Genomic DNA, 19446 nt, shown 5'->3' with positions numbered 1-19446 from the left:
TACTATTGTTGCTAAAGTCAGGTGTTTCTCGCCTGCCTTTTAAAAAGCTCAGAGACATTTTGAAGAATGAGAAACAGCAAAGTGTTGGAAGCAGTGAAACCAATGCTCAAGATCCTGCTGAATGATCACAGCAGAATCAAAAGTGAAACCCCTGCTCTTGGGTGGCCACTGCTTGGATCCTGTGGGCTGGCTGTTTGCACGTGAGGCTTAGGCTTTGATGCCATTGTATAATAATACACCTCTGTGTTTTTAATATTTTTCAAAGGATGTTTGAATATCCAGGCCAGGACATAATAGCTTCTTTGCTAATCTTGCTTCATCATGGCCTTTCATTTTTATCATAGTCCTAGGCCTTTGATCTTATGATTTTGGTCAGACTCTGACTTTGGGGACATCAGCTGATCAGCTGAAATGACAGCATCCCCTTGGTTTATCTCGGCATTGCTTTTTACCAGCGAGGATAAAGCTGAATTGGACATGGCTGATGGTGCTAAAAGGGAACAGTCTCAGAACCTTAACCAAGGCCCACATGTTCTGCGTCTTTTTATGGTGTATTTCCATCTGAAACATGAAGATAATAACATATGCCCTACACACTTGGAGGGTGTGGTGGTGAATATTAATGATATATGCTTCAAAATGCAGTTTGAGCTCTTCAAGCCTGAAGTCCTTGATAAAACTGGGTTATAGAGTTAGTGAGATAAAGGGGCACATTCAAACCGTGACCATTTTTCATTATAGCTACCTTGACAACTGCATCAAGCACTCACTCCTACACAACACCTAGGAACTTTCACTAGAGTGCATATGTATTTTTAATATTCTGCTTTATCTGCTTATGCTTGAACTGCCAGGAACTTTGGGGAGGTTATTTATACAGTAGGTGTTTTTTAAATGTCTACTCAATTCTGAGGGAGCCATCAGACTCAGGGAGAGGCTTGGGCTTCCAGTGAGGAGGTCTGCTGTCCTCAGATCCAACCTCAACCACCTGCATGGTCTTGAGCAGGTCACTTCACCTGAGCCTCAGCATCCTTTTCATTAAATCAGGACGATAACTTTGGTCCCAGGCATCTGTGTGGTTGAATGGGAAATTTCAGTGAGAAAGGATGAACAAGAATGTTTAGTAGAATAAGGTCCATTAAAGATTTATATTATTGGTGTTTATGCAAGGTACTTCCTCAAATTGTAAGGAAAACAAAGTATTATGTTTCCAATATTCAGTGTTCCCCAAAAGCTCATGAGTGGGAGAATTCAAGAGGGTTCAGAAGTGAAATGATTGGGTTGTGAGTATCTTAACACAATCAATGAATTAAGCCCCTGATAGGGATTAACTGAGGAGTAACTGTAGGCTGATGGGGTATGGCTGGAGGAGGGAATCATTGGGGGTATGCATTTGGGGTATATATAGTTGGTGATTTAAATTCTCTCTCTTTACTTCCTAGTGCAATGATGTGAGCCAGTTTCTCCCACCACACTCTTCCACCATGATGTTCTGCCTCCCCCCCCCCACTTCTTACCTGGAGTTCAGCCTGAACACCAGGGTGGAGATAGAAGGGGCATAATGTAAAAAATCTATCAACTTCCTAGGAACCAATAGTTGAGGAACAGTGCTTTAGAGCTGTTTTAGATGACCCTTTTAATTTGTCAAATATCAAGGGTCCTCCTGGCCATAAGGGAGTTAATGTGTATAATGGAACTGTACTTTGAAGGCCAGGTGAGCTTCTAAGATAAACTATATAAGCCATATGATAGGAAAGGTGGGTCTAAGAAGTGAAACAAATGGGTAATCATTAACACCAGCTACTTCTAATAAGGAAGGAAAGGTAACAGGCCAACAGTGACCGTCTTTGTACTTGTAAAATAGCAATGCTGAAATGTAATAGGTGAGCAGCAGACCTTATAAGATGATCCTGTGGAACTGGTTTGCTCCAGAATTGGAAGGATAAGCAGTATCAAATGATTCATTGTCTTGTTTCTTTGACTCCCTGAAATTCCCCAAATGCTAAGCAACAGCAGAAAGTGCTGGCTAGGGCACAAAACAGGGCTATGAATTTGGAGAGGGTACTTCTCTTCGAATTACCACAATTTTCTCACCCATAAAAGGGCGTCACCAAATAACGCCTTTTCAATATCCTGTAAAAGCTGTTTTCTTTCTCTGTATGTAGAAATCACTTGCACTCTGTTTAATTGAACCTGTTTCTGTTTTGATAAGATCAAAGGACTAATAAACCCAGGTGATAACCCTAGGGAAGGGAGAGGTGGGCAGAAGCCCTGGAGGGGGTGAGGGTGAATCCCAACACCCTGTAGGTTCGGCTACTTGCATCACCCCATTTAATCCTGCTGACCTCCCCATAAGGGAGAGGGCATCAAGACCTTCATTTTACAGTAAAGGGAGTTTTCTTTTTGAAGGTTTGTTCCAATTGCAAATCAAAACTAAAAAAATAAATGTGACACACAGGAAACAGGGAAGTGGGGAGGTGAGGGGGAAGGGGATGTTGGAAAGCTGCGTTCACTTGGCTTTACCTTATCTGAGGACTACTTGTTGGTTTCCTTCCTCTGACCCATCCTTAAGAGTAAGTGTCTTTTTTTCAGTCTTTATTTCTGAAGGATCTTACTCACCCCAGGCTTGGGGTCCAGCCTCCAGATAGACAATGCCATTTCTAGGTCTGGTCTGTCCGAAGTTGCAGAACTGTGTCAGCCCTTCCTGCTCTCAGCTAGCCACCTGCACCCATGAGTGAGTAGAGCTCATTGCTCATGGCCAGCTGCTGCTGGTGAGGTCAGTCACTCCAGTCCCTTCCAGAATCCCTGTGAGATTAGGGCTGAACAGCATCAGATCAAACCAAAAGATTGGGAATGCGATTCAAAGTGGCACATCTGGATTGACAACATTGACTGTAAAGTTCATGGGCTGCTAAATGTTTTCTGAGGACCATACAGAATTTTCTGGCATCAAGAACTTTTTGGATCCCTTCAAAATTGGGGAACATCCACCCAGTATTCCCCACTAGTTCCTATTTCCATACCAGTCTCAGGCTCTGGGAAGACCATATCTTAGTTTCATTCATCATTATCCAAAGTCTAACTGTTGATATTATATCAACTCTGCTCTGATACCTAGTTTGCTGCCCTTGGGCTCACACTCTAGGAGAGTCACTTCCTGATTCTGAACTGAATCAAGTTCCTTGAGAAATAGCCACTTAATAAAGAGTAATAATTTTTAAAAAGTTTTTATGTTAAAATCAAGAAGACTTAGTATTGCTCTTATATATTTTGTATCATACATGATGGGTTCACATCCTAGGAGCACTATAGAATGGCTTCAGGTTTGTTATTTAGGTTCTCTAGACCTCAGTTCACATTGTAAATGAAAATACTATCTCCCTCAGTTACAAAAAAAAAAAAAAAAAAAGTGTTACTATAGACAAAGGGCTTAGCACTGTACCTGGCACACATGGGTGACGACAATTTCCATCGTTATTACCATTGTGCCTTTTCCCATGTTAGTTCCTTTTCTGCTGCTTCTCCTCTTTTCCATTTGAAAAATTCTAGAAGACCTGACTCCACATGTTTCCTCCACTGTGTTCCACTGCATGTAGCTCTGTTATCATATTTTATTCCTATGCTCATTTTATTCACCTACTTTTCCTGCTTGGTTCCTTAGCCTGGCATTCAAAACTCTCCCTTTTAACCCTCCCTTTTATCTTCTTTTTCTTCTAGTGTTCCCCTAATACTCTACCACATGACCTTGTCATGTCTTTAACACCCCCCAGGACTGGGTGTCATGCCCTCTGTCCAGAATGGAAATGGATTTTTTTTTTTTTTTTTTTTTTTTTTGCTACTGGAATCTTACTCATCTTTTAAGCACCAACTCTATGAATTCTTCTTTGTTTCCTTAAAGTTAGAATTACTTCCTCCTCCCAGCTTCAATAACACTGCTTATCTGTAATGAAGCTTACCATTATAACATTTTAATAATGTACACACATTCTTCCTGTTGGACTGTGAGTACCTAGAAGGAAAGTTATGCCTTATTTATATTTAGTTCCCTCAGCACCTGGTACTGTGTTCAAAATAGAGTGATTATTCATCCAACATTTGTTGCATCTGTACTATGTAGTGTACTAAATAGCTTCTGCTGAGACCAAGAGGCCAGTGACATGACTGCTGTAGCACTTTGGGATCAGCGGCACTCTCTGTAACTCTTGTGAGCTGCTGGATGGCTCCCAAGGGCAGAGTGAATAGATGGTTTAAATTTATCACAATCTCTATCTGAACTAGAATTACCAGTCATGAGCATAAGTAGACGCTAACATTTAATGACTAATGAAGTCCGCAAAGTGTAAAAGAATCAGGTCATATGCAAGGCAAATAGGTCAGTAAAACCAAGAAAAATCTAATAAACTCAGCTATGATTTTTAGTTCCTTTATCATGTAGAATCCTTATTGAAATTTATGGTTGTGGAAAACTGGCCAGATTCAATTTCAGCAGGGCCAGGTCAGGGACGTTTCCTGTTATCAATAGGAAGTTGCTATACAATTAAATGGATCAATGATGCAGTGTGCTAAATTAGGTTTTTTTTATGGTCAAATAATTGGACTAGTTGTGCATTCTATATTATTTCAGTTATACAAGCATAATCTCTGAATCTATCATGAAGGAAGATTCGTGGGTTGCTTTAACCTATTGATTTGAGGAGCAGTAAAAGGAGCTAGTGATAGTTGGGAAGGCAGTGAAGTAATACCAATAAAATGGTGCAGGGGATGCACATTTGACACACTGAGTAGCTTTATGTAGGCTTAATGATTTTTTAGAACAATTTATAAATCTGAACTGATTCAATTAGTACTATAGTACTCTACCTTAAAATATGGTGGAACGTTCTGTTATATGTTTATTGTGTTTAGTTCTGGTCCATGGGACATTATAATACTTGTTATCAGTGGCATGCTGTTTTTGTTTTCCTCTTGTTTTGTTTTTGTTTTTTAAAGCTCCGATTTGTAGTGCTTTCCTACTTCGTTGGTGTAAACACTCTTGTGGGCTTTTTAAAGCCATCACAGTTTAACTGGCTCTGAAAATTTCTGAATATCTGACAATCAGCTCTTCAGAGATGTTAAGAATTTGGTTCTAGCACAGCATTGTAAGTTATTGTAAACAGTGGAGAGAGCCTGCAAAAATTCAAAATCATGCATTTTGTATAAGACTAGAAGTATTTAGAATATTATAGTCCTATATTTAAATTTACAGAACATTTTCTTTGCAAATGAATTTTCCTTTCACTAGCAGATTTGGTTTGGAATCAAGGTGTCTGGACTCTTCATGCACTAGTATACACAGAAGTCTTTATTCAGGGCATAGGAAGAAAATACCATCCATTGAACATGAATGGAAACATGACCATATAATCTTGTAGAAGAAAAGATTAAACTTATGATGAGTGATGTCTTGAAAGTCATATGGAATGTTACTAGCTATTGTCATAAAAAGAAAGATATATATAACCTTTGTCCTTATTTCCTGGCATGGTGTTTCAGACCCCTTGCAATATCAAGAAATTTTGAGGCTATCATGCCTACACACTGGAAACTGTAAAAAATCTGAATGGTGGGATTCAGAGAGCTTCCAGATTGAAGAACACAAGAGAGTGCTGCACCATGGTGTGCCCGATGAGGGCATAGAACTTCTGTACCACTTCTGATGCTTTATCCTAGGTACCTCCTTGTCTGTTTTTTGCTGCTAGAATGACACTACTGACTGGGAAATTCACAAAAAAATATAAGTTTATTTGGCTGCTGGTTCAAAGGGCTGAGAAGGTCAAGACTATAGTGCTGGCATCTGGTTAGCATCTTCATGCTGTGCCGTAACACAATGAAAGGGCAGGTGAGTACACAGAAGACAAGAGAGGAAGTTGGGCTGAATTCATCCTTTAAGTGGGAACCCACTTCTGAGATCATAAACACACTGCTGTGATAATGGCATTTCTTCATTTATAAGGACAGAGCCTGGGTTGGGGTTGTGGCTCAGAGGTAGAGCACTTGCCTAGCATGGATGAGGTACTGGGTTTGATCCTCAGCACCACACAGAGTAAAAAAAGGTATTGTGTCCACCTATAAGTAAGAAGTAAATATATTTTTTTAAAAGGACAGAGCCCTCATAACCAAATCATTTCTTAAAGGTCCTACCTCTACAATACTATTAAATGGCAACTAAATTTCCACATGAGTTTTTGAGGGGACATTAAAACCAGAGAGAATGGAGGAGACCAAGGTAAGCCTGAAATAAGGCACTGGTGATGAGTCAGTGAATCAGGTTTGGACTTTGTATGTTCATATATATTATAAAAACACAATTATGGAAGTCTAATGCTTGAAATATTATTTAGACATGTTAACATGAGCATGATAGTTATTTTTTCTCTCTTGTGTTTTAAATTCCAAAGAAAGAATTGCTGAAAAAAGGTGAATTCATCTGGGTACAGTGGTACACTGTATAATATCAGTGGCTCAGGAGGCTGAAGCAGGAGGATTGCAAGTTCAAAGCCAGCCTCAGCAACTTAGTGAGACCCTGTCTCAAAATGAAAAATAAAGGCTGGGGATGTGGCTCAGTGATTAAGCGCCCCTGAGTTTGATCCCTAGTACCAAAAAAAAAAAAAAAAAAAGGAGTGGGGTTGGGGATGTAGCTTAGTGGTAGAAAAAAATATTGCTCTAATTATATTGTCATAATAAAGACTGCTGCTTTTAATTATATATATTTTTTGGTGTGTTGGGGTGTTAATCCAGGACCTCCTGCATGCTAGGTTTGCTCATACTCTACCACTGAGTTACATTCTCCACCCCAACCCAAAACATTTTTGATGTGTATAAAAAGTTTTAAGACGAGCCTTTGGTCTTATAATTCTAGGTTCTCTACAGAATGTCCTAAATCTTCAAACTCTATTGTTTTCCAAGAGCATGACATGCTTGTTAATCATCCTCATGGGAGAGTTATCCATCAGAGGGGCATGTGTCTCCTTGTTTTCTTACATAGGCCCACTGGATCTAATGAAGGGTTAGAAAATGATTGCAGATTTTCACAATCATTTACCTAAAGATGCATTCTTGATAGTTCTTGTGACAAAAGGGTCTGAGATTAAATATTTGTAAAGAATAATGGAACTACATCTACTGCTTGCAGATTCATGATATAAACAGGAAATCATGAAGGAAATAAAGCTTAACATTTTCCAAATTTCCCTGATTAAAGAAACATTTGTTTTTGTGTAAAACTCAGGAAAATGCTGACCTAGATTAAACTGGAGGTCAATAGAAGAAGACTTCCTTAGTGTCATCAAAAAACTGCTCTACTTAGTGAATAACATAATTTTTTTTTAGTGGGTCACAGAATTTTAATGGAGAAATCATACTATTTCAACAAATTGATTAGCTTTTTGATTCAGGAAGAGGCTCACTTCTACACAGAACATCTCATCTTTAAGAACCATCATTTAAAAAAATTATTTTGAAGTAGCTTCAGATTTATAAAAACTTGAAAAAAGTAAGATAGACTTTTATATAAACTTCCCCCAGATTCCCAAAATGTTAACAATTTACTACATTTCCTTCCTTTTTTTTTCTTTTTAAAATTTCCTTCTAGTGGATGATTTTTAATAATTAATCAACAATATTATATCACTAATTTTATGTTCAGTACAATATAACTTTGCTGTTAAGATAACTGAGAAATAGCATAGAAAAATCATTCAGAAAAAAGATGTTTTTGTCATCTTTTTATGAACATGTATTAATTGTGCCTATTAATTGAATCATTTTGCTATCTCAACACACATTGTGCTATCTCAACATGCAGCATATAGCATGCTCTAATCAAATCAGGATAATTAGCATTTAACTCTTATACCACATGTTATCATTATCCTTCTCTTTCTCTGTACATATTTGAATATACAAATGCACACATATATCTTGTTCCCTGAACCATTAAGTTGCTGTCAGGATGCCCCATGACATCCAAATACTTGCAGTATTGTTAAACACAAGAATACTCTAGTATATAACCATAGCAGAAATATCAAGAAGTTAAAACACTATTATTCAATCTATGTACCTTATTGGCATTTTCCCCATTGTGTCAAAATGTCCTTTATAACAACAATATATATTTATATATGTACATATATAAGTGCTATGTAAATACCCTGTTTCTCATCAAACTTTTACATCTAGTTTTAGCATTCATTGATGATTCTCACCCGAGACAATTCACTATGCTTATTGCCAGGTGGTGATTTTCTAAATCTATCTATCTCCATCTCTCTCTCTCTCTCTCTCTCTCTCTCTGTATGTGTGTGTGTGTGTATATATATATATATATATATATATATATATATATGTGTGTGTGTGTGTGTGTGTGTGTGTAAAAAACACATAATGGCTCAGAATATGATTTGGAATCATTTGCTGCATTTAGTGGTCATGTCTCTTTAGTCTCCTTTACTCTGGAATAGTTCCTTGGTCTTTATTTTTCTTAACCTTATATTTATTTGAATACAGGCCATTTTGTATAGTCTTCCAATTTGGATTTGTCGGACTTGTCTGTTCCATGATTAGATTAAGGTTATCCATTTTCAGCAGGAACTAAATACATGTGTGCCCTTTTCAGAAGGCATCTGATGTCTATTTGCTCTCATTGTAATGTTAAGTTTGATCACTGATTTAAAGTGGTGTCTGCCAGGTTTCTCTATTGTAGAGTTATACAATTCTTTTCTTTGGGGAGTATCTTACATACATTGAGATTATGTAAATACCCCATTTCTTATCAAACTTTCACTTACTAAGTGTTTTAGCATTCATTGATGAGTCCCACCCAAGACAATTCACTATGGTCATTGTCAGGTGGTGATTTTCTTTTCTTTTCCTTTGTATTCTTTTTTAAAAATTACTAGTTGTTCAAAACATTACATAGCTCTTGACATATTTCATACATTTGATTCAAGTGGGTTATGAACTCCCATTTTTTCCCCGTATACAGATTGCAGAATCACATCGGTTACACATCCACGTTTTTACATACTGCCATACTAGTGTCTGTTGTATTCTGCTGCCTTTCCTATCCTCTACTATCCCCCCTCAGGTGGTGATTTTCTAAACAAAGAGTAGACATCAATGACATTTGACATAATGCCAAATGATATTAGCTGTTATTTTTATGACATTTGACATAATGTCAAGTGAATTAGCTGTTATTCATTCTCTTACTTATAATTGTATGGACTCATGATTATTCTATGGGTTATAATTCTTCACAATGATTCACTTTGGTGCTCAAGTTGTCCCAGAATCTGGCTGTGGGCTTTAGACATTTCCCCATCATTCTTTAAGTACTTCCTTACTTTCTGGCAGAGCAAGAAAGTTTTGGCTAATTTGTGCTTTCCCTGTTCCAGCCCATTCCAGCCCATAAATCAGACTTTTTCCTTAAAAAGTCCTTATTATTATTTTTTAACTGGGAATTGAACACAGGGGCACTTAACAACTGAGCCACATCCCCAGACCTTTTAAAATATTTTCTTTAGAGACAGGGTGTCACTATGTTGCTTAAGACCTGGCTAAGCAGCTGAGGTTGGCTTTGAATTTACAATCCCCCTGCCTCAGCCTCCCAAGCTTCTGGGATTTTTAAATAGAGCATTTAGACTCCAAGATCTGAGTACTAGGTATTGCATATAAGTTGTTGTTGGGCAGTAACTGTTTTTAGACCCTCTCAAAGAACAGAACTAGAAAATACATGATGAGTATATGTTTATTTATACATTTATAAATATTTCTGTTTATAAACTATATAGGCTTATTGTATTTGCCTATTGTATAAAAAACAGTTCATAGGCATTCTTCCATTTTCAATATAATATCACAGGAAACAGTTTTAAATTAGTCTCTAAACTACGTAAGGCACATAGGCTTAAAGTCATTGAATTCTTCAAGCTATAGAACAGGAGCTAGAAGTTTCTACCAGAATTGTATAATGCCAGTCACCTGCCTATCTGCTTACTAACTCAAGTTACTGGACACTTTCTATGTGTGGATACTTGGTTAGGAATATGAAATGAAAATGATTTTGTCTCTCTTCTCAAGCAGCTTAGTCTATTAGGGGGACAGAAGAACGTATCAATCACAATGTAGTGAAGTTCAAGGTATGAACAGTTTTCTATGGGAAAAGACAACCTGAGTGAAAACGAATTCCAAAAAAGGAAATAAAAATAGGCTGCTCATACACTGCAAGAGTTTGTAGTTTTTTTGCACAAAACAGTGTACTTTGCTTCTGAGCAAAAACATTTTAATGAGAGCTCTGATTTATCTAGGAGGGTTGAGTTCATCAAAACAATGCTCAGCCATGACAATGCCTATGCAAGTAAGTTTCCAGGACAACAGATCATATATATATATATTTTTTAAACTGGCTTCTCTCAACGACCACAGAGGAAGAAGACAATTTCAGACTTTCATACTGCCTGTTATCCCACTATGGATCCTTCCCTTCTTTACAAATTAAATAAACTAACTTATTTGTCATTGTATCGATTGTCACCCTCTCGGGTAATAGTTTATACACACCAATTTTCTCTTATCTAAACTTACAGTATAGAGAGTTTGATGAAAAGGAATAGTGTGTGTCTGTGTGTGTGTGTTTGTTTGTTTGTTGGAGTATATACATGTTTAGAAAGAAAATGCTAAGAAAACAATAAGATTTAAGGAAGAAAACTATTAAGATTAAAAATAATGAGATTTAATTATTTCTGTTGTCCTGAACACAAAGCATTTTTATCAAAATTTACCACTGGTGCCTTTTATTTAAAGAAAATAATGGCCACCTTTTATTTAAAGAAAATAATGTGAGCCATTTCCTGCTTTGTGATCCCCTAACTATTTTTTTTTTCCATTCTAAGGCTGACACTATAATCTGCTTATTTTACCAATTTAGTTCAAAAAGTTCTCAGAAAGATGCATAAGTAAAGATCACTAGTACCAGATGCTGATCTTCATGTGAGCTGCCAGGGCTCCTTCTATTGAATGGCTCCTGAGCACAGCTAGCCCCAGAGACAAGATGAGGCTGAGATCTGCACATACTTACCCTTTCCTCATTCTAGTTAGTTCATCAGTAGCCTTACTCATGAAAAGCAATAAACTTCAAATGCTAATAGGGATACTGAATTTTTTTCTATACTTAAAAAATAGTAATTTTAGGTAACTATAAACAAAGCAAGGGTAATTGAGGTTCATATAAGATTCCACCACCTATTCTTAGCTGCCTTTGGGCACTTGTGGTTACTGCAGAGTTGGATCAAAGTAAAGGGGCCAGCCTTATGTCAATAGTCAAGGTAGTGACAGCAGCAGTGTCTACAGAAAGCTTGGGTCATACACATTGGCTTACACAAGGAATGCTCAGAAAAATAAGTTGCAGTTTTGACATAGGTAATGACTAGTGAAAGCTTCTTTGAATGTGAAAATTTTCAATTACTTTATTACACATTATATTTAATATAAAGGCTTTAACCATCATAATCACCATGATACAATATGTGTGCGTATATATATATGCAAAAAATACCCACTGAACATGCTTAAGAGGTATAATTGTGTTTTAGAAACCTCTGCAGCATGAAATATAATTTGACATAAAAAAACTAATCAGAAGGATGAAAAATTGCATGTTTTAATAAGAGCCTATTGCTGCTTCTGGAATAACTGTTGCATGCATGTCCCTGGTCATGTTGGACTTCTCCTTCAGTTTTGATTGGAGTAATGTGTGCTCCACAACACCAATCCTAATGTCCATCTGAACAGTTTCTTGCTTTAGTTTTGTTAAGCTCTGTTTAATCTTCACCAAAGGAGCTGTAGAGTAAAAATAGCATGGAATAAAAACGTTCATTTAGAGTTTCAGTTTATTATAGTTGCATGACATTTTCCTCACTTTGTTTCAAGCCAAAAATAGGGTTAAAAACACAGCTAATAACTCACTGACATTCACACGGTTTTGCTGTGGCATTTTAAACACCTGAGGTTTTCAGAATGGGGAGGAATGCAATATATAACGTACGGTGGGTGAACTTTTTAACTTGGTAGATGAAAAGGTGCTAAGCAGATATTTAAGAACTTGTTGAACATAATTTTATGGGTCAGAATGTTTGCCTGTAGGAAAGGGGATCTTCAGGTAAAAGGGAAGAGAATTGCCTCTGAAGTATATATAATGAGTCCATTTAATAATTCTTTTTTTCTTTACACAAGGTATTATTATGTTAGCTCAGGCTGGACTTGAACTCCTACCTGAGCCTCCTGAGTAGCTAGATATGTGCCCCTATGCCCAGTTAATGAGCCTATTTAAAACACTGCAACAAACTCCCTACATATCCCCTTATGAAAGATCACTGAGTATATATCATTAGAACTCTAGAAAGTCTTTCTAGGGCATAGAAAAGCTTTAGGTAATCATCATCAGCTCAGAATGGAGGATAATTTTTTGAAGATTATTAAAATTCTTCTCTATTTGACCCTGCCCAGTCAGGGGGAAGAAAAGAAAAAAAAAAAAAAAGGTTACCACCCTCATTGCTTTAGAGTCATTTGGGCATATACAAGTACTTTTTTTTCTATGTCTCATGGAAAAATAAAACTCATTTGATGAAAATAGAATAAAACATTATTTTTTAAATTGGCAGAAAAAAGTACATACTTAAATATTTCCCACTCTATTTTTGAATCAATACAATTTTAATTAAAAAGAACCCCAAATCATAGTAAAAAAATTACCACTCTTCCCAGCTATTTTGTAAAAAACATAATATACTGATTATTAGACATCATTTTTGTACCATGTACTAGTTTTGAAATAAGTAAGAAAGTTCATTAAAAAAACAGACACTTCTATTTATTATTACCACTTTATTAAACAGACTTCATGAAGAACTAGCTTTCTTTTGCTTCCTTTTCTCCCTAAAATGAACATGTACTTACCACCATCAGTCATGCTGCTGCCCTTTTCTTCCATCTCTTGTTTTACCTTTTCTAATTCTTCTGTAACCTTTCATTGAAAAAAAGAATTTTCATGAGCACTGAATTTTAATTAACTTTCAAAATTTTTAAGTGATATATTGAGAAAAATTAATTTAGATATTAGACATAAAAAGATAACACATTAATAGAAATATTTTGTACATAATTCAAATAATAAGATCAAGTATGCATATATATGAAGGTTTTCATTTTCCAATAATGACCATAATGTTAAACTTCACCAAATTACTTTCATCTTAGCTTTGTCATGTTGTGACAATATAGAACAAAAACCAAGTTATTTTATACATTAAGCCCTCAAATCATGTAATTAATTCATAGCATCTACCATACCACTCTCTTATAATTATTACTTACAATGGCATAAGCATCCTAAATAGGTTTTGTATTCTAAAAGTTTTCTAGGCATCTTTCATGACATTGTAGTTCTATAAGAGATGGTGTCTTTTCTAGGACACTAAAAAATGTTTATATCATATGTTTATATAAAAAATGTCTTCTATTACTCTACCTAAACCATGAACTTGAAACACCCAGAGACATGCTATGCGGTCATATTGGTTCTTACATGCACTCTACATAAAGACTATACTATTATAGCCAATATTAGCAAAATTCCAAACTAGTATTATAATATAAGTAGACAATATAATCTTTAAAACATTTTCAATTTTTCATATAATCTAGACCTAAGTCATAAATGTTGTCACTTAGTAGGCTTTATTTTTATCATCCTGGTGAGTAAGAACCTTTCCTGGGAATAAAGTGCTCATCCAAGTAAAGCAAATTAATTTCTTTCAGGCACCTGAAACATTACAACTGGGGATAACTACCTATTCCAAAAGAACTAAATGATTCCCTGGACTCCCTTCAAGTGTTAATTTACCTAACATAAGTGAGTACTTTACTTCTACGTAATGTTTTATTTGCCTAGAATCACCATAGGAATACAGTCTAAATATTTCAATGCTATATTTTGAGTATTTTAAAAAAAACTATTCCTAAATAATCTATACAAAGAAAGCTTAATTCTTTACTGTCAAAACAGTACAGTTTATGAAATTATACTGAATTATAAATAAATATAGTCTTGGATTTTAGTCCTAAATTGGCTTCTGATCTTGTTAGTTCCCTCACCCCCCATAGGTTCTTCAGTGAAAAAAGAGAATATATACATTACTTAACTTGGAAGATCATGAAAATAAATGCAGTGATATTTGCAGATATTCTAGAAGTTCTCAAAATAAAGAGGTTGTAAACCACTTTCAATTGTAGACAGAGATATACCCAGGATCACACACAAGTTATTGACATCACTAAAAATAAAGCTTAAATCTTGCAGATTAACATTAAAATTTGCTATAGACTCCTCAGTCAGTACTTTACCTATGTTTCTATATATTATTTATAATTATTATATAAAAATGAAGATTAAGAAAAGTTATCAGTGTGCTAGTATGAGCAAATTTTATGTTGAATTTAACTTCAGGCATCTTATAAAAATGAGAGAAAGAATAAATAATTGATTCATTGAAAAGAAAATTAGGGCTTTTCTATGAAACAAGATAATTTGAAGAGGAAGAAACAATTATTAAAATAAGGGGTATTCAATCATCCAATGGCTCTGAGCCACTGGGGCTCAGCTGACAGGTGAGAAGCACAGCAAGAGCACTATGTTTACCTCAGACAGGAGCCTGGTCCTTTCAGTTACTCCACCATTTCCCTGCTGGTACCGCTCCCTTGCCTGAGGGGGAAAGAATTTTGTTTAATGACAAATCCAAAACAGAAGCAGATTACTTAAACATGACCTCTTTGTGTTTGCAATTTCTGCATATCATTTTATGACAACCCCCCTCTTTGTTTATGAATACATTTGTGAAAGTGACATTTAACTGTAGTTATTTTATGTCCTTAATAGGCACCATGTATTTAACTCAAGCACTATAAAATGATGAACTACCTTAACCTTCACATACTGACTGTGTAACTTGCACGGGCATGGTTCACAATAAAAACTGTCCTCGGCCATCCCTAAACAGTTTAGGAGAGTGGTTCTTGGTCAATCAAATTTGCATGTTATGCAGAGAAATTTTGTTTTAAAAAAGAAAATCAATCAAAGTAGAGCAAACTCTGAAATTAATAAGGATTAACAAAGAGTAGGACAGTACAATCAATAGGAATACACTCTCAGAAATTAATCTAACAAATAATTATTTAATATTAAGGTTGGACAGATGCACGGTGGCTATAATCAAAGAATTTCACATCAATTCAACAAAAATATTCATAAATATAAGTGTATATGAGGGAACGACAAATTAAACAGATAATACCATAAAAAGTAAAAACTATTTTCTATTTGGTCTTTGAGTATAGAAGTATATCAAGTTTACTTCCACTTTTTCTCCTCCTAATTTGTCTGCTAAAAGAAAAAAAAAAATATGCCTTCTACTGACATGAGCAAGTATTCTGACTAGTTTGTCTTCACATTAGGAAATAGGGTGTATAAATCCCTCAAAGAAAGTCATTATACCCCTAATTCTGGTCTAAAGAACTACTGCTTTCAAAGGATAGTGTTTTTATTTTTATTTTTTGGTTGAAATCTAATACTTTGAAAGAATGAAAAATTTGTCTCATTTCATTAATTAACCTGCTTGTCTCTGAACATGTTTTGCTTTCATAGTCTACACTATATTACTGCAAGCCATGATGGCAAGAATTGCCTTTTCTCTCTGACACATATAAATGAATACTATTCTTCCTCCTACTCCTATAGTAAATTAACAACAGAGTTAGAAACAAAACAAGGTGTCCTGACACTGTTCCTGTTTTAGCTTATGTTCCCCAACAACATATGTCCTCATTTATTTAAATCAAATGAAAAAATATGTTTAAAGACTTCTAAGAGATAATAATTTCTAATACATGTAAAATGGAGATAAGTTCTATTGCTTCTTTTGGTTTCCTAAAATGGGCAGAAAAATCAAAGTGTTGCTATTTATGAAAAACATTTCATAATTTTCAAATGAAAACTATCGTGTCAAGCTTAGAGATTAGAGTCATGAATTGGGATAAATCCTCGGAAATAATTTTTAAATTACCTCACTCAGCTGGGCTTGAGCTGCACGATATTCTTGAACCAAGTGCTCAAGTTGATTGTTGATGTACTTTTCTCGGCTGCCAATTTTTTCCAGTGTCCTACTAATTTCATTATGGAGTTTGTCCAAAAATCCCTAAAATTCCAAGGATTTTTAGTGGATTAAAAAACTCAGAAATATTTTTAAAAACTAGTTAAAAATGAGTTAAATATCTCTCAGTCCATATGAAAAAGAAGATAGTGTGAAATTTTAATGGCAAAAAAACGTTTATGATGAGGAATATTTTTGTCACACTGCAGAATGCTACAATAAAAAAGAGCCTGGCAAGATTGATTAAATTCATTTCTCCTTATACATATCTACAATTTATGTATATTTGTAATTAGCTTTATATAAACTTTAAAATCAAGGTAGGTCAGGGAAGAACGTGACTTCCCTATCACACAATTCAGAGATAACTAGAATATTCCAGTTGTAAGAGTTCTCTAAACAGAGTGCTCTGGTCTAGAACCTATAACTTTTCACTCAAGCTTCACTTCTTTATGACCGTCTCCAAAAGATTATTTCTAGCATGGCAGCAAGCCCGGGAAAGCTGTAGGTTCTAGGCATTGTGGGTATGATGTTCTCTCATCCCTTGGTATTCAGGACAAAGTGATGCAATGTTTCTAAAATATCTATTACATACATATGTGTAATATATAGAATATATGCAATATATATAGTGTATTTAAAATATAAAAGGTTTTACATTGTTAGCTTTCTTTAGTTGGTTTAAGTATTAGAACTGCAGAAATGTAATATGATTTATTTAATTAATGAGCTCTGAAAGACAAAAATTGTATTATTTTTCTTTCATATTTTCCCATAACAGGTGTCCCACAGATGAGTAAATGGATATTGATTCAATTTAAGTAATCTACATACCTTGGTCTCCTTTAGAGCAGATTCAATTCCACTTTTGTGCTGGTGCATTTGGTCAACATGGATTCTCCAGTCCTATTGACACAAAGCATATAGAAACAAAGTATAAAAAACTACTTTTCATTCTTTATTTATTATGATGTTGTGTCCTTTATCTTTATTACTTTGACTACTGCCCTATTTCAGGTGGGAAAGTCTTATATATAGATTGCAATTAGGCTGTAAAGAAATATGTGTAGAGAGTACTTCAGGAATAAAAGTTCTAAATAAATGTAAATTGTTTTATGTGTTCACAGAGTGATGGCTGATAATTTGAATATAAATTATTTCTGCACTGCTGGTGGTTAATATTTATGACTACCCATTAAAATGAAAAAAATTCTAATTACTAGAAAAGAAATACTTGTTTAAGCAGTAACAATTATGTTTGCCAGAAGCAACTCTCAACTTTCAACTCAAATATCATATATCAAGGATTAGTTTGTCTCTTGGAAATTACAATGGGGCTCTTTTCTTCAGTCAGAGTTTTGAATCTCTTTCTTAATAAAGTAAGTCTGTATGATTACTAGAGTTCATGAGTTCATATATTTTGAAATATTTCTAATATTTCAAATATTACTACTACTCTGATTTGAAATCTATATCAACATTTTAATTCTCTACAAGGTATCTTCATGGTATTCAGTTTATATTACTACAGATAAAAATTTTAAGAGACTTGAGAAATATCCAAGATAAGAGAAAAACATTATGGTAAATTGACTTAAGTGATGGAAACAGGATATTTATTAATCCCACATATCTATTTGCATACTTTGATGTTCAACCTTATTATTTGCATTATTTTGTGAAGAGAAAAATATTTTGTAAATTAATTTCATTCTATTTCTGAACTTTGAAACAGGCTAGTGACTACAGGACAAAAAAATTCTTGGGTATTTCAAACTAAATTATAAATTATTAATTTCATACAACATATTAAAGTTGCAAAAAATCTCAAAAGACATCCTTGTCATAAAAGCAAACCACACCATGGTGACAGGAGGGTGTACATATAAGTCCACATGGGTAGTAGTGTCCTAATTGTCACATAAAACAAACTGTCAGTTTAGTTAAGAAAAGGGAAAATGGCCATTTGACACTAGTGAGGGAGTTATAGAAGAAATCAGCATTTTCTTTAACCTTAAGCCATTTTACTGTCTTGTAAGCAAAAAGTATCTCAGAACATGAGAGCTGAGAGGAACTTAGAGATTATAAGCTTGTCCATTTAGCATCATCTATAAATGCACTGGTTTCATGTTACAGCTGAAGGGACCATTCACCACCTGTGACAATGAGTAGACATAGCTGGTAAAGGAACAAGACCCTTCCGACTCAGTCAACACTGGAAAACAGAGAATAAGAAACTGGTTGCCCTTCTACATATGAACAAAATATGGCTAAGTCTCAAAATGGAAACCTATTTAAGACCAAGTAAGCATCTTTATGAAAGAAAAGAAACTAATACTATTAATAAAATTATTATCAATTTTTTGAAAAAAGTACTTCTCCTTCCTGGGTACCAGGAATTGAAATCAGGGACACTCAATTAGAGCCACATCCTCAGCCCTATTTTTGTATTTTATTTAGTGAAAGGGTCTCACTGAGTTGCTCAGTGCTTAACTTTTGCTGAGCCTGGCTTTGAACACATTATCCTCCTATCTCAGGCTCCTGAGCTGCTGGAATTACAGGCGTGCGCTACTGTGCCTGGTTCAGTCTCTGTTTTTGCTCATTTCTCTCTAAGTATATATATGTGAAACACATAACATATACATACACACATATATATCTATATGACACATGTGTATGTATCTCCCCATATATATATATATATATATATATATATATATATATATATGTGTGTGTGTGTGCGTGTGTGTGTGTATATGTATGTGTGTGTGTGTGTGTATATATATATCTTTATTTATTGTAATGGATATGTTTAAAATAGTTTGTGGTCTCCTTTTTCTACCCAGTATTACAAACAAATATATTTTTGCATTTATTGACATCTGACATTCAAAAGAAGCAACCATATCCAACTCTTCTATGTATAATTAGATAACTTACATTGATGTTAAACTCCATGGAGGAGCTGGGATTTCTGTGAGATCTTGAAGCATGAGTAGCATTTCAACAGGATAGAAAAGAGGAGGAGAGGAAAGGTATTTTAGGCTGAAGAAGTAATATGAACAAGGAAAATACATAGGGAATATGAAGCCTAGGCTGGCTAAGGTATAAAATACCAAGTTCTTGGGGTGAGGTAGAAAGGATGGAGAATGAAGAATAAAGCCGAAGAGGTAGATTGAAATAGATAAAGGGCTTTGCCTAT

The 19446-nt window shown here is 34.9% G+C and overlaps 1 protein-coding gene and 1 long non-coding RNA gene across 2 annotated transcripts in view; one reads left to right on the top strand and one right to left on the bottom strand.

The window, feature by feature from the left end:
• Positions 1-17346, top strand: part of LOC114099004 (uncharacterized) — a 35591-nt gene extending 18245 nt beyond the window's left edge. The window contains exons 2-3 of the long non-coding RNA XR_003583822.2: positions 13858-13951; positions 17026-17346. This is a non-coding gene — a long non-coding RNA (uncharacterized lncRNA). The remainder of the gene's footprint in view (positions 1-13857; positions 13952-17025) is intronic.
• Positions 11686-19446, bottom strand: part of Ift57 (intraflagellar transport 57) — a 52586-nt gene continuing 44825 nt past the window's right edge. Inside the window, exons 7-11 of the mRNA XM_027943216.2 lie at positions 17079-17150; positions 16158-16289; positions 14738-14800; positions 12997-13063; positions 11686-11880 (exon numbers count right to left, since the gene is read on the bottom strand). Coding sequence (XP_027799017.1) covers positions 11702-11880; positions 12997-13063; positions 14738-14800; positions 16158-16289; positions 17079-17150 — 513 coding nt within the window. The 3' untranslated portion in view covers positions 11686-11701. The remainder of the gene's footprint in view (positions 11881-12996; positions 13064-14737; positions 14801-16157; positions 16290-17078; positions 17151-19446) is intronic.

Source organism: Marmota flaviventris, chromosome 8 (genome assembly GCF_047511675.1).
Source record: "Marmota flaviventris isolate mMarFla1 chromosome 8, mMarFla1.hap1, whole genome shotgun sequence".
Taxonomy (NCBI): Eukaryota; Metazoa; Chordata; class Mammalia; order Rodentia; family Sciuridae; genus Marmota; species Marmota flaviventris.
Note: the sequence above shows the minus strand (reverse complement) of the source record. Positions and strands in the feature narration are given on the sequence as shown.